The following is a 22039-nucleotide window of genomic DNA, read 5'->3' as shown; positions in this document are numbered from 1 at the left end:
GACTAATGTCCTGAACAGCAGTTCAGAAAGAGAAGCAGTGCGACGCGTTTGGTTATAAGCTTCTTTGCCCATGGTACGCATCGAAATGAAAACACGTATCATCGATAAAACAGCTTTCCACTTCGGCCAACGACACACCACTACCCAACTCACACGAAACGACAGTCATTTCCTTCCCTCTCAAGAGGCTTCTTTGCTGCCGTTCATCTATAGACTTCTCAATATATATCTGCAGCTCAACGCATCTCACTTCGCATTTCACAGAATACGCTGTTTTACAGTTACGTGTTAATACCACAATTTCATATTATCATGTTTACAGAGAATAACTGAAATGATGCGTTAATAAAAGTGCAAGCACATAGCATCAAAAAGATAAAAATACCATTTCCTTGACTTACACGGAAAGAAAGTTGTACAAAGAAACGAAGCTACAAAATCCATACCGTATTAAATCTTCCAACTGACGAAGAAAGTAGAAAACAAGAAAAAGAGGAGAGCTCAGGAAAAAGGTAACGGAATCTGTGTAGTGTCATGGCGATATCTTCACACTGAGAGCCATTTCGTCTTCCACCTCATGCGGGGTCCTGTAGTGGGAATTTATCGTTAAATTATGACGCTCATGTGCTGGTACAGCGACAGTTTGTAGGCTGGTTGAGAAAAGAAAGGAATGGTACGCATCGTTCACCAAAACAGCCACTCCTCCTATAGTTTTCTCCCCGCTAAGGCCGTCTTTTTATGGAGAATACAGTCACATACCTCAGGGGCGTCTCTTGGAGACATATATATATATATATATATATATATATATATATATATATATATATATATATATATATTCGCCTACCATGAGCTGCTAGACATAGTCCCTCCACAGGAATCTTCAAGTAATTCAAATTCCACTGTATTATGAAATCCGTCTTAACTTCGACATTTCCTCCGTCTTTACCCCTGTAGTTCCTCTAGCGTAGGTTGGCTAAAGTGGATGAGAGTTACGTTAGGGATCTGTTGGTTCCCTAAGGAAAACACCGCCGTCCATACCATCGATAATGTGGTCACCATCTGATCCATAAAACAGGACCAATGTCGCATGGTGTGTTAGTTTGGGACGAGATAGTTTCAGCCTGTTGCTTTTCGTCCCCGACTTGGACTTTGTGGATGGTGGCAAAACTGTGTTGTAACAGAAATTTTCATCTGTCTGCCGTGAGGGTTTGGTGTTCTCTCCGACATTAGATTTCGACTCCACCATTTTTTCAAACACAAGGAAGCCTCATTATTTGACTTGTGGTGCAGACGTGCTCTCCTAAGGGTGTACCACAATTCATGCTACACAATTTTAGATGTTGCGGAGGGGACTTATTAGATCAAGTTCTACATAGGAACCCATGTGCGGAAAAGTCATCCAACGACGCTCCAGAGTGTCAAAGGTAGATATGTTTCACAGTAGCGAAGGTGAACAATTGCTCATAACTCCTCAGGTATGCATTTTAGAGCCCACGTATATTTGACATTTTTTTCCTTGTTTTGGTCCATACTACCACTTATGAACGTTGTATACCCTAAAATCAGATAAAAAGCACCAGTATTTGTATTCAACTGTCAGATGTATCAGAACGGTTTTCCCTTATAACTTTCGACTCGTTCGTTCCTGTTGCGGGACCCCTATCTCAAATTGACACATTATTCCTTCTCCATCACCCTAGAAAGTTTGAGACATCAGAATCACCCTGTATTATATACATACGTTTACAGACGTGCCGTCGCCTGTAACGTTGACGCTCTGTAGCATCGTTGAATGACATTTATAGACGTTGGTTACTATGTACAACGCAATCTACTAAGTCCCCTATACAACCACTAGAAATATGTAAAATGAATTGTGAAACATCGTCTATATTTATAGCGGTAGGTTTTTGTGCTCTGCTCAGCAGTTGAAATCTGTGAGCCAACATTAGTCATCTGGAAGCACTGTTTCAGTTATGATGCATTGACTACATGAAAGTAGGTGGCTAGGTAGGCTAAAAGCCCTCTTCACGTCGAAGTATAAGATGCGTCATGTGACTTAATATCCGAGATTTTCATCTCCTCTGCCGAAAGGAAACTGGATGATTTTTGGGGCAACTGACACACATGAACGGGAAAGGGTATTGAATAATTGTCTGGTGTGCAACGGAACCGCATCTCGGCATGTAACATGACCATTGTAAATCATCGTGGCGCGGCACATGCGTTGATGCTTAAAGCAGATTTTTAGTTTAGTTAAATGGGTCCTAACTCTAAGAGAGAGAGAGCCTGCGGCAATGTACTCCGGTAATGTCAGTAAATTGAATGTCACGATAAAACATGGTGTATTCTGGTACTCAACATTAACTCTTTTGATAAACTTTTGAACTTTGGTGACACATTCGCTTTCCTGTCCCTGTCGAATTTCTTTGGCATCTTTATTTATAATATCACTGCATGTTACAATTCCCCTACAATAATTTAGACCAGTCTAATGAACAAATAAAGCGAGTTGGGTCTCACACGATCGCTGTTTCCGGAGTCCATGTTGATTCCTACAGAGTAGATTTTGGATTTCCAAAAACGACATGATACTCGAGCAAAAAACATGTTCTAAAATTCTACAACAGATCAACGTCAAAGATATAGGTCTATAGGTTTGCGCATCTGCTCGATGACCCTACTTGAAGACTGGGACTACCTGCGCTCTTTTCCAATCATTTGGAACCTTCCGTTCTTCTAGAGACTTGCGGTACACGGCTGTTAGAAGGGGGGGCAAGTTCTTTCGCGTACTCTGTGTAGAATCGAATTGGTATCCCGTCAGGTCCAGAGGACTTTCTTCTGTTGAGTGATTCCAGTTGCTTTTCTATTCCTTTGACACTTATTTCGATGGCAACCATTTTTTCGTTTGTGCGAGGATTTAGAGAAGGAACTGCATTGCGTTCTTCCTCTGTGAAACAGCTTTGGAAAAATGTGTTTACTATTTCAGCTTTACGCGTGTCATGCTCTGTTTCAGTGCCAACATCATCCCGGAGTGTCTGGATATGCTGTTTCGAGCCACTTACTGATTTAACTTAAGACCAGAACTTCCTAGGATTTTCTGTCAAGTCGGTACATAGAATTTTACTTTCGAATTCACTGAATGCTTCACGCATAGCCCTCCTCACGCTAACTTTGACATCGTTTAGCTTCTGTTTGTATGAGAGGTTTTGGCTGCGTTTAAACTTGGAGTGAAGCTCCCTTTGCTTTCGCAGTAGTTTCCTAACTTTGTTGTTGAACCACGGTGGGTTTTTCCCGTCCCTCACAGTTTTACCCGGCACGTACATGTCTAAAACGCAATTTACGATTACCTTGAACTTTTTCCATAAACACTCAACATTGTCAGTGTCGGAACAGAAATTTTCGTTTTGATCTTTTAGGTAGTCTGAAATCTGCCTTCTATTACTCTTGCTAAACAGATAAACCTTCCTCCCTTTTTTTATATTCCTATTAACTTCCATATTCAGGGATGCTGCAACGGCCTTATGATCACTGATTCTCTGTTCTGCACTTACAGAGTCGAAAAGTTCGGGCCTGTTTGTTATCAGTAGGTCCAAGATGTTATCTCCACGAGTCGTGTCTCTGTTTAATTGCTCGAGGTAATTTTCGGATAGTGCACTCAGTATAATGTCACTCGATGCTCTGTCCCTACCACCCGTCCTAAACATCTGAATGTCCCAGTCTATATCTGGTAAATTGAAATCTCCACCTAAGACTATAACATGCTGAGAAAATTTAAGTGGAATGTATTCCAAATTTTCTCTCAGTTGTTCTGCCACTAATGCTGCAGAGTCGGGAGGTCGGTAAAAGGAGCCAATTATTAACCTAGCTCGGTTGTTGAGTGTAACCTCCAGCCATAATAATTCATAGGAACTATCCACTTCTACTTCACTACAGGATAAACTACTACTAACAGCGACAAACCCGCCACCACCGGTTGCATGCAATCTATCCTTTCTAAACACTGTCTGTGCCTTTGTAAGAATTTCGGCAGAATTTATTTGGCTTCAGCCAGCTTTCTGTACCTATAACGATTTCAGCTTCGGTGCTTTCTATCAGCGCTTGAAGTTCAGGTACTTTACCAATGCAGCTTCGACAGTTTACAATAACAATACCGATTGCTGCTTGGTCCCCGCATGTCACGAGGCATCACAACAACGTTTCACCAGGCAACGCCGTTCAACAGCTGTTTTGTGTATGAGAAATCGGTTGGAAACTTTCCTCCTGTCAGCACGTTGTAGGTGTCGCCACCGGCGCCAACCTTGTATGATTGCTCTGAAAAGTTAATCGTTTGCATATCATAGCATCTTCTTCCGATCGGTTAAATCTCGCGTCTGTAGCACGTCATCTTCGTTGTGTAGCAATTTTATTGGCCAATAGTGTAACTTGTTTACTTGGATGGCTTTCCTTCGAACAGGAACGCACAATTACGCATCATCTTGGTATATTTACGTTGTACTCCCAGTTCACCTACATCTTTACTTACAGGGTGTTTCAGAAATGACCGGTATATTTGAAACGGCAATAAAAACTAAACGAGCAGCGATAGAAATACACCGTTTGTTGCAATATGCTTGGGACAACAGTACATTTTCAGGCAGACAAACTTTCGAAATTACAGTAGTTACAATTTTCAACAACAGATGGCGCTGCGGTCTGGGAAACTCTACAGTACTATATTTTCCACATATCCACCATGCGTAGCAATAATATGGCGTGGTCTCTGAATGAAATTACCCGAAACCTTTGACAACGTGTCTGGCGGAATGGCTTCACATGCAGATGAGATGTACTGCTTCAGCTGTTCAATTGTTTCTGGATTCTGGCGGTACACCTGGTCTTTCAAGTGTCCCCGCAGAAAGAAGTCACAGGGGTTCATGTCTGGCGAATAGGGAGGCCAATACACGCCGCCTCCTGTATGTTTCGGATAGCCCAAAGCAATCACACGATCATCGAAATATTGATTCAGGAAACTAAAGACGTTGGCCGTGCGATGTGGCCGGGCACCATCTTGCATAAACCACGAAGTGTTCGCAGTGTCGTCTAAGGCAGTTTGTACCGCCACAAATTCACGAAGAATGTCCAGATAGCGTGAAGCAGTAATCGTTTCGGATCTGAAAAATGGGCCAATGATTCCTTTGGAAGAAATGGCGGCCCAGACCAGTACTTTTTGAGGATGCAGGGACGATGGGACTGCAACATGGGGCTTTTCGGTTCCCCATATGCGCCAGTTCTGTTTATTGACGAAGCCGTCCAGGTAAAAATAAGCTTCGTCAGTAAACCAAATGCTGCCCACATGCATATCGCCGTCATCAATCCTGTGCACTATATCGTTAGCGAATGTCTCTCGTGGAGCAATGGTAGCGGCGCTGAGGGGTTGCCGTGTTTAAATTTTGTATGGATAAAGGTGTAAACTCTGGCGCATGAGACGATACGTGGACGTTGGCGTCATTTGTACCGCAGCTGCAACACGGCGAACGGAAACCAGAGGCCGCTGTAGGATCACCTGCAGCACTAGCTGCGCGTTGCCCTCTGTGGTTGCCGTACGCGGTCGCCCTACCTTTCCAGCACGTTCATCCGTCACGTTCCCAGTCCGTTGAAATTTTTCAAACAGATCCTTTATTGTATCGCTTTTCGGTCCTTTGGTTACATTAAACCTCCGTTGAAAATTTCGTCTTGTTGCAACAACACTGTGTTCTAGGCGGTGGAACTCCAACACCAGAAAAATCCTCTGTTCTAAGGAATAAACCATGTTGTCTACAGCACTCTTGCACGTTGTGAACAGCACACGCTTACAGCAGAAAGACGACGTACAGAATGGCGCACCCACAGACTGCGTTGTCTTCCATATCTTTCATATCACTGGCAGCGCCATCTGTTGTTGAAAATTGTAACTACTGTAATTTCGAAAGTTTGTCCGCCTGAAAATGTACTGTTGTCCCAAGCATATTGCAACAAACGGTGTATTTCTATCGCTGCTCGTTTAGTTTTTATTGCCGTTTCAAATATACCGGTCATTTTTGAAACACCCTGTATATAGGAATTCGATATTTTTCACGCTACACACCCAGTAACAATGAACACGTCATTTACCACAAGATGTGATCCGCTGCTATGACTGATTTCACTGTGGGGTCTGGGTGTTGACAATGCCTAACTGTTGGATAGGCTATATCTATGTAGCCTGTTTGTTTCTCCCTTCCTCATTTCGTCCTGCGCTGGAATTCAGTTTCACTTTCTCTATTGCAATAAATGGCTCTAAGCACTATGGGACTTAACATCTGAGGTCATCAGTCCCCTAGAGTTAGAACTAGTTAAACCAAACTAACCTAAAGTCATCACACACATCCATGCCCGAGGCAGGATTCGAACCTGCAACCGTAGCAGCAGCGCGATTCCGGACTGAAGCACCTAGAACCGCTCGGCCACCGCTGCCGGCTTCTCTATTTCACCTTCGCACTCAAATTGAATAGCACTGGTAATTAGCTGCCACGCTTCCTAATACCTTCTGCACCGCGAGCTCTTTGTCTTTGATTTTCAGCTTTTGTGGCTTCCGCGTTCGCTAGATATTTGTTAATATTTGTTACTATTCTTCCGTCTCCGTGCAAAACTCTCAGTGTTTCTAGATGTAGAACATCTTGTACTAATGTGCATACCTCGTTAGATATGTTTATTTAGCTGAAGTAATTTTCCTACGAGTGTAACGGTTGCTTAGCAAAGGTGTTCATTCTGTGATAAACACCTATGAAAATGGCTGACCGCTCGCCAATGGAAAGAGCGGGAAGAGCCACACTTCTAGGGAGACACAGTTCAGCGCCCACAGTTAACGCTGCCTTAACCAGCAAACGGTCGCTGGTCGCACCCAATTTGGTCGCAGGCTTCGAAAGCATTAGTAGTGAGTAACAGGAATATGGTACCTAGCCTGTGTTCTGCCAGTAGTAATAGAGTGTAAAATAATTGCTTGTAGGAGGCACAGGAAGCACATCACTCCACTTCATAACGAGAAGTTGAGTTTCGTCCTTGTTAGAAATAGTGTTTTATTAATTTGAAAGTGTTATGTACAGATCCTTTTGGACTCCTTTCACCGGCCATCGCAACTTCTGTCCTTCCTTGATTGTGTCAGTGCTATAGCGGACCCAACAATCGTGGTGCCTTTTTCCAACATGACAATGCTCATTCACATATGGCACGTGTCGCTATGAACTGCCTGTGTAATGTTCAGATGCTCCCGTGACAATCAAGGTCCACAAACGTCTTCCGTTCTGGACATTTCAGTTTTTTGTCAGACAGTGTACACAGGAAGCTCAATTTCTCTTGCAGACTTCTATGGTTGTGGAAAGGACTTAGTAAATAAAGTTTTGATAAGGAACCAATGTCCATTTATTAACCGTTTGAACATAAAATCCCCCGTTCAAGGTACACAGAAGAGAGGGCTATGTCGTCAGTCCTTGGTGTAATTATGACATCACATACCGTTTTACACCGAAGCGGCAAATAATCTGGTATACGCATGCGTATTCAAAAACAGAGATATGTAAACTGGCAAAATAGGGCTCTCTGGTCAGCAACGCCTATATAAGACAATTGCCTGGCGCAATTGTTAGATCGGTGACTGCTGCTACAATAGCAGGTTATCAAGATATAAGTGAATATAAATTTAGGCTTCCGCGGCCATCGTCACACTCAATAACTTTTTTCTGGGTTTGTAATCAAAAACACCCTGAAGAAAGTCACTTTCAACAGTGATCGAAATGTCGGTAGCTTTACGTATTGACAATTCGGTCACAAACTCAGAAAAATTTTATTGACGAGGATTTAATGAGTTTAAAAGTGGTGTTATTGTCGGCGCAGCAGCAAAGGGTCACGGCATCTCCGAGGTAGCGATGAAATGGGGATTTTTTCCCTATGACCACTTCACGAGTGTACCGTGAATATCAGGAATTTGGTAAAAACTCAAATCTCCGACATCACTGTGGCCGGGAAAAGATCCTGCAAGAACGGGACCATTGACAACTGAAGAGAATCGTTGAGTGTGACACAAGTGCAACCTTTCCGCAAATTGCTGCAGATCTCAATGCTGGGCCATCAAAAAGCGTCAACGTGTGAACCATTCAACTAAACATCACCGCTATGGGCTTTCGGAGCCGAATACTCACCTATGTACCTTAGATGATTTCACGACACAAAACCTTATGCCTCGACTGGGCTCGGCAACAACGACATTTGACTGGTCGGACTAGTCTAACTTCAAATTGTATCGAGCGGACGGACATATACGGGTGTGGAGACAACCTCATGAATCGATGGACCCTACATGTCAGCAGGGGACTGTTCAAGCTGATGGAGGCTCTGGTAGGTAACACGTACGTAAGCATCCTGTTTGATCACCTCATCCATTCATGTCCATTGCCCATTCCAACGAAGTTGGGCAATTCCAGCAGGACAGTGTGACACCCACACGTCCAGAATTGTTACAGTGGCTCCAGCAACACTCTTCTTAGTTTAAGCACTTCCGCTGGCCACAGACTCCCCAGAATTGAACATTATTGAGCATACCTGGGATGCCTCGCAACGAGCCGTTCAGAAGAGATCACCACCCTGTCGTATTCTTACGGATAATGGGCATCCCTGCAGCATTCATAGTGTCATTTCCCCCCAACACCACTTCAGAAATTAGTCGAGTCCATGCCACGTCGAGCTGCGGCGCTTCTGTGTGCTCGCGGGGTTCCTACAGATATTAGGCAAGCGTACCAGTTTCTTTGGCTATTCAGTGTAGTTTGGCTATAAGAACGACTTCGAGACAATGGTACGTTCGCATATTGGAGGACTGACCATGACCCTCCACGGACGCGCAAGACTCTCACGTAGAAGAGAGCCCGACGGCTACTCTAAGTATTGGCCATGCCCAGGGCTCCTGTAGAGCTCACAGGTGGTGTCCTCTGTGTGCTGTGGAGCGCGAGATTTGAAAGTGTTCCACTATTCAAACATATTTTACATCGACACAGTACTTTTCCAGACGTGGGCTTATTATTAAACATCTACTAAGTCCCCTCCACACCACCTGGATTCCTGTAGTAGGAGATGTGAAACAGCCTGTGTACAGGGTGTAAACTATAACTTGTCATATCGTACTAGAATGATGTTGTTTAAAGTCGAGGCATGATAGTCACAATCTGTCAAGCCAGGAAAGAGCTTCTAATTGGCCTTCAAAATCCACCTGTGCTACAGCGTATGGTCGCCATGCGAGATTTTGGGTAAAATCGTCCTTGAAAATTAAAAACTTCTTTCTTGCTCATTCAAAATGTAAAAATTACGTGTGTGTAAATTTTGTAGCCAAGTATTGTGAATTTGAACAGTATGATATATGAAATGCAATCTTTTTGTTTGCCTGTCGTTGCTACTGCGAAGCTATTGTGGTTTTAAAGGTTAAGTTCAGATCGAATTGAAAACGTAATTAGCTTATGCACAACGACAGTTCTTTTTCTTTCATTACCCTCGCGGAAAAGTCGAAATTATCAATGTTCATGAAACAGCCGACTAAAATAGTTGCGTAAGAGAGCGAGGTACTACTGAAAATCTCTGATTCGTATTACCGTATTTGTGGTCGTTTCCCTCCACTATACGTTGCAAGTGTACTATATTGAATTGTTCGTCAACCTAGGTACATTATAAGCAGGTATCGGCTACAGCTATCGCTTACACCCGGTGTATGCGTAAGGTGCCTACATGCCGCTACTGATGATAACACCAAAAATAAAAAAAAGTGCATTGAAACTGCCAACAATGTTATTTAAAGCATTACATATTAGTGCACAATATGTGGAGCAAAAGTAAAGGACGGAAGTAAGAGCGAAGAAAATGGCAAACGTACTCGTCAAATATCAGGGGAACAGAACCTGGCAAAGATCTGTTTAACGCACTTGAAATACAAATATCACTAAAATAAATGTGGGACAACGTTATTCACAGGTAATTCCAGTTATCCAGTGTTACAGAAAATTGTGTGAATGAATTTTTTCAGATGTTATGCAATGTGACAATGCAAAGAGTCTCTATAATTAAAGATTTTTTAAAAGTAATCAAGTCATCAAGGGTCTTCTTTTTTTAGTGACTAATCTCTGCGCTTCAGTTACAGCACCTAAAGAGAGTATCAGACTTTTCCATAGTTGAGCTTTCTGAGCACAGAAACTTAGGTGGTGTAATGGTTTTCCTAACCGGAACGCAGGGAAAAAATTACGCTTTGTGGTAAGAAACATCAGTAACTACCGTGTCATTTCCTTTGATGACACTTTCTTGTGTGTTTTGGTCGTCTGAGGAGCACAGCCTTCAAGTACTGGTGTCATTTGATTTCACTATGATATAATTCGCTCCTATGCTTTGCATGTTGTGCCATCCATTGCTGTTTTAGAAACTCACTGTAGGAAGACACACCTTGTAGTGGATATTTGCAGTGAGGGGAGATCTACAAGGCTGAATCGATCAAACTTTCCGCAACCATTTCATAGAGTGAATTCTTCAAAGCAGCATCGATAAACGCAGGTAATGCGTAATGACTTCCTGTAAACTAACTGGGTGCATAGAGTAAGTTACAGCAAGTAAGGTTCTCCATAAGTGTCGTGGTTAAAAATCAATTGCCTATAAACAGTAAATTACTTCATCAGAGTATTTTATGGAGTATTTGTACGTGCACAGATCAGTACTCCTACCAGTGACAGATATATAAAGTTCACTGCACTGAAGAGCCAAAGTATCGTGAGTACTGCCCACTGCAAAAGTGGAAGCGGCCTGCACTACCACATCTCACAATAATACTAAAAATAAAACCATGAAACTGATTTGTCTGCCTGGCAGTCTGTTTGAACATGCTAATCTCCACAACATGTAGACGAATTTTCCTTATGTTTTCACAGGTAATATAAAAATCCCATCTCTAGTGATTTAAAGCTCTACCTAAAACCACTGTGTCTGTTAATTCTTTTACTACACTAATCTCCAAACCTAGTAAACGAATTTTTGGGATGTTTTCACAGGTAACTCGAACTTAGCTTACGCCTACATATAGGTTTATTTCCTCAAACTCAGCTCACAGAAGAAAAGCATATTGCAATATAATGCTTCTTCGAGAAAGGAGTTTACGCTTTGACATTTGAATTGTATCGCATTCGTGAAAATGTTTTTATTGATCATATGTCCTACATAACACGATTCAATGTGATGAATACAATGCTTATACAATCATCAACGTGTTCAATCCATGTTTCCATACAAATATTATTATAAGCACATATATATCCTTATGTTGCGTTTTCACGATTAAACTGCTGAAGCGATTTCGATTGAATTTGGTATGCAGATTGCTTAAACGCAGAGGAAGGTCATAGGATACTTTACAAAGTTAAGAATAATAATATACAAAGTAACACTCAGAGTATGAAATAGGGGATGGGGAACCGCGCGACTGCTACGGTCGCTGGTTCGAATCCTGCCTCGGGCATGGATGTGTGTGTTTCTAAGTTCGAGGGGACTGATGACCTCAGATGTTAAGTCCCATAGTGCTCAGAGCCATTTGAACCATTTGAACCATTTTGAAATAGGGGATAGAACACCCTTCTTCACATCAGTCAACACAGTGTGTGGCGAAAAATATTAAATTTGTCGAATAATGTCCACATTATATGCGCTACTACCCACTTCCTTCCGTATGCACCGCTCGGCAGTGTCACTACACAAACTTCTGTGTCGTGCAATGGGGCATAGGAGCAGTGGGGAACAGAGTTACGCTTCCTGGGCTATAATTCGTGAAACTGACAGACACGTCAGGGCAGCTGAGATTATAGCAAGTACAGTAGCTTAGCTACTCAGTATCAATCATTACAACAAAATTACTGATATACAAGCATAGTCATGGGCAAGCAGCTAGTAATTATTAAAGATTTGGGCGGTTTGGGCACGTGATGCAGTAAGGAAGGTTATTAACTCAGCAGAGCCGAAAGATGAATCATTCTAGAAACGATAAGGCTTCAAATGATGAAACCCAATGGCCTAAACTACTTTCACAAAGAGCAAGTTATTATACCCTTACACCTTGGAAGGAGGATCTCTGAAACAGCGAAGCTGGTCAGATGTTGGTGTGCTGCTCTCGTGAGTGTTGAGGGAAAGTGGATGAAGGAAGGTGAAACAAAATGTAGGCGAAAAGGTGATGTACGTCCACGCACCATGGAATGTGGATGCCGGAACCTTGCCTGCACTGTAAAGTGGGACAGGTGCAAACTTTTGTCAGAAATGACGGCACAGTACAAAACTGGCGCCAGTAAAAGTGTTTGGGACCATGTAGTTCGGCGAAAAATGTTGATAATAAGGCTTCAGAGCACATGACATCTATTTGATAATATGTTTATCCTACAAAATCATCAATTACAAATGTAATAGGTACGACATCATCCAGGTTGTAGCGTGAATATATCCAAACATATCGTTATGTTTCTTGTTGTACCAGGCGATGTTAGTGTCCCAACAAGCCTGCATCCACGCAAACGGATGCTGGGAAGATGAATTCTTCCACGAATGGTGGCCGGCGAGGGCAGTATTCCCTTTTTCGCAGCTTCCACTAACCTTCTCACCTCATGGTAGCAATTGCAACCTGCGTCCTCAGTTATCCAGGATGCATTCCCATCTCTGTCTTCCTCTACGGTTTCTACCCTCTACAGCTCCCTACAGCTACAGTACATGTGAGTTACTCCCTGATGACTTAACAGTTGACCTGTCACCATGTCCCTTCCTCCTGTCAGTGTTTCCCGTACATTCCTTTCCTCGTTGATTCCGTGGAGAAACTCTTCATTTATTATCAGTCAATCTAATTTTCCAAATTCTTCTGTAGGACCACATCTCATATGCTTCGATTTTGTTCTTTTCCCGTTTTATTACAGTCCTTCTTTCACAACAATGCAATGCTGTGCACCAAACGTACATTCTCAGAAACTACTTCCTCAAACGAAAGTCTATGTTTGATACTAGTTGACTTCTCTTGGCCAGGAATGCCCTTTTCTGACAGTGCTAGTATGCTTTTTATGTCCTCCTTGTTTCGTCCGTCATGGGTTATTTTGCTGCCTACATATCAGATTTCCTTAACTTCATCTGCTTCGTGATCCTCATCTCTGATGTTAAGTTTCTAGCGTTTCTTATTTTTGCTACATCTCATAACTTCTGTCTTTCTCCGATTTAATCTCAATTCGTATTCTGTACTTATTAGCCTGTTCGTTCCATTCGACACATGCAGTAATTCTTCATTTACACTGAGGGTAGCAATGTCCTCAAAGATTCTTATCCCTCATATCCTTTCACTTTGAATTTTAATCCCACATTTGAACCATTCTTTTATGTCCCTTATTGCTTCTTCGACGTATAGAGTGAACAGTAGGGACGGAAGACTACCTCCTTGCCTCACATCCTTTTTAATCCACTCTTATTGCTGCATCTTAGTTCTTGTGCGTGTTGTACCAGAGCTTTTATCAGAATTTCGAACATCTTTCACCATTTTACACTGTCAAACGCTTTTTCTAGGTTGACAGATCTTGTGAACATGTTTTGATTTTTCTTCAGTCTTGCTTCCACTGGCTCTCTGGTACCTTTACCTTTCCTCAAGACAAACTAATAATCATCTAACAGTTACTCAGTTTTCTTTTCGGTTGTCCATTATGTTATTCTGGGTATAATCTTCGATGCATGAGCTGTTGTTAAACCGACTGCGCGATAATTCTCGCACCTATCGGCTCTTGCTGTTTTCAGAGTTGTGTGAACGATATATTCCCGAAAGCCTGATGGCCTATTGCAGGGCTCATATATTCTCTACGCAGCCGTGAAAAATCGCTTTGTTGACACAGCCCACAATGATTTTAAATATATCAATGCAATATTATCTTTACCTTCCGCGTTATTTGTTCTTAAGTCAAATGGCTCTGAGCACTATGGGACTCAACTGCTGAGGTCATTAGTCCCCTAGAACTTAGAACTAGTTAAACCTAACTAAACTAAGGACATCACAAACATCCATACCCGAGGCAGGATTCGAACCTGCGACCGTAGCGGTCTTGCGGTTCCAGACTGCAGCGCCTTTAACCGCACGGCCACTTCGGCCGGCTTTGTTCTTAAGTCCTCCAAAGTTCTTTTAAATTGTGATTCTAATACTGACGACTCCTATTTCTTCTTGTATCACGTCATCAGCGCAGTCCTCACCCTCATAGGGACATTCAGTGTACTCTTTCCACGAATGCGTTCTCTCGTCTGCATTTAGCTGTGCAATTGCCATTGCATTCTTAATGTTATCGGCTTTGCTTCTAATTTCTCCGGAGGCTGTTCTGACATTTGTATATGCTGAGTCGCCCCTTCCGAGAATCATTTCTCCTTTTATTTTTCCACGTTTTTTATATAGCCATTTCGCCTTAGTTTCCCTGCACTTGCTATTTATTTCATTCCTAGGTGACGCATTTCTGTGTTCCTGAATGTCCACGAACGTTTTTTTACTTCCTTATTTCTTCTGTTACTAAAGATTTCTTGCACTTACCTTCCTTTTATCAATGTTTTTCTTTCCCCCTTCTGTGATTGCTCTTTTTAGAGATGTCTATTTCTCTTCAGCTGAACTTCCCACGAGCTATTCACTGTCGCTGAGTCTATAGTCTAAGAGAACTTCAAGCGTATGTCCTCACTGCTTAGAACTTTCGTATCCCGCTTCCCTGCGCACTGATTCTTCCTGACTAGTCTCTCAAATTTCAAGCTACACTTCATCATTAGTACAATGTGATCTGATCTTATATCTGCTGCTGGGTATGTCTTACAGTCAACATCTGATTTCGGAATCTATGTCTGAACATGATGTAATCTATCAGCAAACTTCCCGTATCTCCAGGACTTTCAAGGTCTACCTCCTCCTTTTGTGATTCTGTGTCACCAGTTGAACTTTACTGCAGAGAAGAAAGATGTCATTCCCTCAACCAAGCTCCTATTTTTCCGTACCCGTTTCTTCTGCTTCTTCCCCACAGTCGCATTCCAATTCCTCATTGCTATTAGGTATTCATCTCTTTTTTCGTACTGAATTATCCAGTCAATTCATATTTTCCTCTTGTGCTCGCGGCATTGGTAGGTATACCTGAGTTTTCGTGTCGGTGTTGGTTTGCTGTCTATCCTGATGGAAACACCTCTATCCGTGGACAGGTCAGAGTAACTTACTTCCTCCTCTGCCTTTCATATATGGGCAGGGAACTCACAATTTGGAGAAAGATGCAGAACAGGTTTAGTTTGCGTGGATCGTCCAGGGCATTGCGGTGGGAGGCAGTTACGGCGATAAAAATGCCAGCCCATCATCCGGACAACGTAGAGCGTCTGCCGATGGAAGGCAGTAACACGCCATTGATGTGATGGTATACAGAATGCTATTTTCGGCGAGTAGGAGTACAGGCTCAGGATGTAGATAGCGTCTTAAGAGATCTGACCAAGAAACTCGACCGTAGGTGACGTTATTGTGGGGAAGGTGTCTCTCCCAACCGATGTTAAAGAGTAGATCCTGTTTTTTGCTTTTGTTTTCCCACGGTGGCGAGATCGCGCTGATGGGGCGAACACGCCTCGCCATTGATAGGTGTGCTGTGGCGCCTATCCCAAGTTCCACTTTTCGAGCGGAGAAGGGTGCTAAGGAAATGGACTGGAAGAGCAGCTGTGCAAAGTCCTCCTCATGTGGCAAGTGACAGTCCAGGTCAGTGCTTTGCGTAGTTTTCGTTATTTCGGAGGTAAGTGAATTCGAACGTAGGCAGATTGTTGGTCCTAGTATGGTGGCTGCCTCCGCAACAAATAGCCGAATATTTTGGTGTTTCAAAAGACACCGTATCGAAGATTTGTACCGCATCCAGGGAAAGCGGGAAAACGTAATCCGATAAATCACAACGCGAACCGAAGTGTGTGTTGAGTGATCGTGACAGACTGTCATTGATTGTGCCAAAAAACAGCAGAAGGACTTCAGTAAAAATCACTGAGAAATGCACTGTAACAGTCGTGAACCCTTTCAGCTCCTAAATATTATGAAGGGAGATCCATAAGCAAGGAACTGAAGGACGAACCGTAATTCCAAAACGAAGAAGTAGTGATGCCGAAGCCAAAAAACCTGGTCTATGAATCAGTGGAAGAAAGTCACTTGGTCGGATGAGCGTTGTCACACCCTGTTACCAACTCTGGCTGACTTTACGTCACAAGAGTGAATTATGATTTCGGCAGCCGTATCGTCGTATTGTATGGGGCCTTGGTAACTCTGCAAGGTTACATTACTGTCAAGAATTATGTGACCATTTTGGCTGGCAGGTTCATCCCATGGTACAGAGTGTATTGTCGTGTCTCCACTGACCAACTCAGTCATCATATCTCAACAGTACTGAGCATTTGTACTCCGTTTTGTAGAGAACAATCATGATCACCATCCGCCTCCATAATCATTATCTAACTTGCCACTATTTTGCAGGAATAATGGTATAACATTCCTTTGGAAACCATACAAGTCTTGTCTTTTCCATTCAGAGTCGACTGGTAGCTGATTTGAATGCCAACGCTGTTTGTTCGCCGTATTGGGCAAATTATTGTGTTTTTTTTTTGTTTCTTTTTTCGAATTTTCGACCATCCCTTGTAGGCTGTAGTAGTTACTCAGAGATGAGGCCGCTTTCTCAGGGTAAAGTAGTTTAGCGAACACAGTCAAACCAGTTTTCAGACTCAAGGCCGCAACGACAAATAAATGCTTTAGTAAAGAAATGAAAATAGCACTAGAGCGCTGTAAATGATATTGACTTGCAATCTAACGAGCGTGTGACCCACCAGCGATGGTGTAATTCACGACAGAAAAATTCTATATACGTGACAGTGGTTTTATGCAATCAGGTCAGTAAGAAGAGCCGCTGTGCAGTCGTAATAGTATGCAGAGAACACCTATCGCATCTGGACCTGCTCATGTCGGAAATGGTGTACCCCTCGGAGCCACGTAACACAACTTAAGAAACGTAATGGCAAAAAGATTCTCGCCGACGTGTTCCGGAGTAGAATGCCACACTTTTCAAAGACTGTCGGTTTGAAACACGACAAGGATTACTGGTGTGAGAGAATGAATATCTGAACAACTTTCCGACGAACGTTGCGAAGGGAACTGTATGCAGCGGACTTTAGGAACTGGGTACCTCGCTAAGGGCCAACGGCCTTGCCGCAGTGGTAACACCGATTCCCGTCATATCACCGAAGTTAAGCACTGTCAGACTGGGCTAGCACTTGGATGGGTAACCCTCGAAATCTGCCGAGCGCTGTTGGCAAGCCGGGTGCATTCAGCTCTTGTGAGGCAAACTGAGGAGCTACTTGTTTTCAGAAGTAGCTGCTCCGGTGTTGTAAAAGCTAAATACAGCCGGGAGAGCGGTATGCTGACCACATGCCCCTCCGTATCCTCATCCATCGACACCTCCTGTGGACTGAGGATGACACGGCGGCCGGTCGGTGCCGTTCGACCTTCATGGCATGTTTCGGATGGAGTTAGTTTACCTCGCTAAGAGCCATTGCTGACTGTGGGATATAAATCAACACGTTTTCAGTCGGCCAGACAACTGAGAAATAGGACAGTATCTGCCTGTGGGCGTAGCGGTATGTCCTCTTTTCAAAAGATGCACGCTGCCGATTTCACCGAATGCAAGATGAGCCGTTAACTCTGGCTCGGCGTCTAGGGTGTAGGTAACGTCCAGCGGCACTACTCTGTACCACCTCTCACAACTTTAGTTCCGTCAACAAATCTTCTGCCTCCCATGCTGTGGATGTTTTGTGAAGTCTGAAGTTCTTGATTTCACAGCCACACTGGCTTTGAATAGCTTCTCGCCTGGCCCGTAGAAAATACCTACGACTATTAGGAGCACCATGTCAATCGTAGCAGTCAACAACCTCATAGCTGCTTATTTATGCTGAATCTAAACATCAATCACTGACTTCACCTGGATATGGCTTACCCGAAGAACTTGTGGAGTCTCTTCTTTGCAGAACTGAGATCGTAATCTAGGTGGGAGGAGGGGGGGGGGGTGGTTGTTATGTTTCCGCGTATGTCTACGAAGCAGTATATGAATTTTTATGGAGGTTCAGAGAGGCTAAACATCTTTGTTGTCAGTTAATAATTGAAGCCTAAAGGTTTAGAGGAGAAACAAATTCGTCGACTGCCAATTTCAGCTTTGCGACATCTTGTGAGGCAGAGTGCCACGTAGAAAGGGGAAGGAACTAGAGAGAAGGTGAGCGGTGAGGAACTGCAACAATGAGATAGGAAAGGTGTCACGTAGTGAAGCAGCCGGAGATAACCCTTCCCTCCATTCTCCTCTCCACCATCAGGCCCGAGCGTCCACAACCGGCCAATAGCGCCTAGCCTCTTCCAGGAAAAAAGGCCCGTCAGCCGCCCCCCCCCCCCCCCCCATTTCACCGTAAATGCTGGCTGAGCGCGAACATCACAGAATGGTAAAAGAGGAGATAAGATTATGAATTATACAAACCACTCGCACGAACATAAGGTAAAACAGATCCGCCCCTTGGAAGTAGTCCCCTAGCAGTAGAGTTAAAGAGGTGTCAAGACTGTTCGCTGCAAAACAATGAAGATGGGTCGCTCTATGACGAGATGGACCACCTAAAGAGTTGGGTTGGAATAACAATGGGGTGGATCCTGTCGCCTCAGATTGTAACCAGGAGACAGCCAAGAATAACTGACATGTACTTCGGTAAATGACGCTAAATTCTCTTTAAGGAGGCGACGGGAAAAATGCCATACAGTCGTGGACCCCTTGGCGATACATTGCTTGTTCTTTGTTCCAGTCTTTCAAAAGATAAAGACACTGTGTCGCCCGCAACTCGAATCCCAATCTGCTCGCTTTCGTGGTTTCCAGCTCAGTAGGATCCATTTATAATTGGTCTTCAGGATCCCTGCATGACTTGCGTCTTAGAAGGAAACAATCGGGCTCCCAGTATCGTCGTGACGAGGACGATCGTGTATTGCAAAACCATCTGGTTCCGATGACGCATTGGTTTATGGCGTGGAGGATGCTTGGAGAGTTACTACAGATTGCAAGTGTACACTTAACCAAAAACATTTGTGTCTAATCTTACGGGACTTAACTGCTGCACCGAGCGAGATGGCGCAGTGGTTAGCACACAGGACTCGCATTCGGGAGGACGACGGTTCAATCCTGAGTCCGGCCATCCTGATTTAGGTTTTCCATGATTTCCCTAAATCGCTCCAGGCAAATGCCGGGATGGTTCCTTTAAAGGGCACGGCCGGCTTCTTTCCCCGTCCTTCCTTAATCCGATAAGACCGATGACCTCACAGTTTGGTCTCTTTCCCCCAAACAACCCAACCCCAATTTAACTGCTAAGGTCATCAGTCCCTAAACATACACAGTACTTAAATTATCCTAACGACAAACATACATACCTACGCCCGAGGGAGGACTCGAACCCCCTCCGGGACCAGCGGCACAGTCCATGACTTCAGCGCCGTAGACCGCTCGGCTAATCCCGTGAGGCCTACACGTAACAGAGGGCTTGTTTAACGGCCACTAAAGATATTCTAACAACACATCCGGCCGGTTGTGAATGTTGTTCACAGCCCCCTAGAGAGTGTGAAGGAAAAACTGATGTGCTCATCAGTATCTGAGTTGTCAGCATAGACGATTATGGTACGAGGATATTCCCCAATAATTGGGAGAAGCAAACGTACATATGGCCGATATACAGAGGGATCTGCTTACTATAGGCCTATAAAGATGTTCAGCCTTATCTTAAGATTCCGGCACCTTCCTCCTCTGGTAAGCTGACGGAAGAGTTCAACGGAGGAAGGCGGAGGTCAGAACGAAGAGACTAATGCAAGAAACTGCTGCTGAAGCTCCAGAACTAGATGGCTCTTATGGGAAACGAACCCCCCCCCCCGGTCAGGTACACATGGTGTCTGGGGCAGTAATTCGTATCATAAGTGTCGTTGGAATCGAATGGTCTGACCCTAGCCGCGAATTGGACTTTTCGTGACACCACGGTATCTCCGAGCATGCGACAGATGTAACTTATCACGTAGTTTAGTTACCTATCGCTCTCTTCCACGAGCCTAGCCACTACGATGTCTGGTGCTAGTTTGATGTCCTCCAGAGCGAAGAGTGCGGTTGTGTCGACGGGCGCCCACCGAGCCACCGGCAGCACAAGAAGGCGCCGGACCGCCCGCCTGGAGGCCTCTCGCGTCGCCGCCAGCAACGCCGCCACGGCCCCCGCGGCGTCCCGGCGCTGCACCACCGCCCCCAGGCAGTCGGCGTCCAGCGCGAACACCAGCAGTCGCTGCTCCAGCGCCCCAGACAGCCGCACCGACGACGTGCCGACAGCCACGTCGCTCACCACCGAGTCTCCGCCTTCCGTTACTGTCGCTACGCACGTATAGTTGAAGTACAGCGACAGAACGTCACGCGTCAGATGTCCCAATTCTGCTTTGAACAATTCTTCATCGGTTTCCGGCAGAGCGGGAAAAGCGCTACACCTCGTACAGTTTGATAAGTTTAACAGCGCCAGAGAGTAGAAAACCTGAGAGTACATTTTCTTTTCCTCCAGAACAGCAGTGCTACTCCAAATACCTTCGTCAGAAGACAGTCGTACCCTGCTTCGGTGTAGCGCTGAACAGTACTGTTAGCGTTACTCTCGTCCTCTTAAATTTTTATGGTCACTCCCACGGCCAGTCACAACTGTGGCTTGAGAGGACGAATGTATTTCTCCGTGACCGGTGACTATATCTCTTTCGTGCCATATCGTTCCAGACTGCTGCCTCATTATCTATGGATAGAGATAACGTACAAATACAACGATAATACTTCTTACGTTTTCATGCTCAAACAAACAGCAACGGAGCTCCTAGTGAGATTCAAATGTCACCGCGTTGAAATATTTAAAAGTAGGAGAAAAATGAATTTTGTTTTACTGGAACTGCTGAGGTACTCTAATAAATTATTTTCAGAGTCAGGCCGCTTGTGCTTTTCGTGGTGCTGGTACCAAATATTCCGTGACTACTGCAAAACAACGAAAACACTAAAAGATGCATCTCCAGGTTACATGTTGTTGTCGGTTCCTGTGCTGCATCATAAAAATCAACTCAATCCGTGAAGAGAAGAACGTTGCCCGTTACTTTCTTCTTTCTTTATTTAATGTACACTATTACCTCGGCACGAACGTAACAGCAGTTGGCGTATGAAGTGTGGGGAACTTCCGAATATTTTCACTCAATAACGTCGTGTGGAACTATTTTCTTGAGTAACTCATTACTTAGAAAGAAAGTACCGATCGAAACAAAGAAATCCGTAAGAACAATAAGTGGTGCTCACCCACGAACTTCACTTATGTACCTCTTCAAGGAGCTAGGCATTTTAACTTCGCAGTCACAATACATATTTTCACTAATGAAATTTGTCATTAACAGTACAAAAAAGAAGGTTCAAATGGCTCTGAGCACTATGGGACTTAACATCTATGGTCATCAGTCCCCTAGAACTTAGAACTACTTAAACCTAACTAACCTAAGGACATCACTCAACACCCAGTATTTACAGTACATCACAGGTTGAGAAGAACAGTGATCTACAAAGCTATAACGCCTTTATTACCCATTGTTGAAGCTATCAGTGGCTGAGACAGAAGTTCAACATGCAGCAACAAAAATATTTTTTTTTTATTTGCCCTAGAGCATAAAATGTCTGACAGATAGCGAAGCACGTTTGGAATTTTAAATCTAATTTTAAAGAATTTCTCCTGGACAACCCCTTCTCTTCCAGTGACGAACTTCTACACAACAACTGTAGCCAGTTATATATTTGTACTAGAATGAAAAGCACAAAAAAAAATGTGCATTCATTAATTCTAACACTAATCATGTATACATATCCTGTGAACTGACTCGTTCCGCATCCTTTCGATCAAAATATCGTTCAAATGA

The 22039-nt window shown here is 43.8% G+C and overlaps 1 protein-coding gene across 1 annotated transcript in view; it reads right to left on the bottom strand.

Annotated features, from left to right (window-relative positions):
• The window catches only part of LOC124775198, a 159442-nt gene that overhangs the window by 101524 nt on the left and 35879 nt on the right, over positions 1 to 22039 (bottom strand). Inside the window, exon 2 of the mRNA XM_047250037.1 lies at positions 20156 to 20486. Coding sequence (XP_047105993.1) covers positions 20156 to 20486 — 331 coding nt within the window. The remainder of the gene's footprint in view (positions 1 to 20155; positions 20487 to 22039) is intronic.

This window comes from Schistocerca piceifrons, chromosome 2 (genome assembly GCF_021461385.2).
Source record: "Schistocerca piceifrons isolate TAMUIC-IGC-003096 chromosome 2, iqSchPice1.1, whole genome shotgun sequence".
NCBI classification, from domain to species: Eukaryota; Metazoa; Arthropoda; class Insecta; order Orthoptera; family Acrididae; genus Schistocerca; species Schistocerca piceifrons.
The sequence above is the reverse complement of the archived record's forward strand: the minus strand, read 5'-3'. Positions and strand labels throughout refer to the sequence as shown.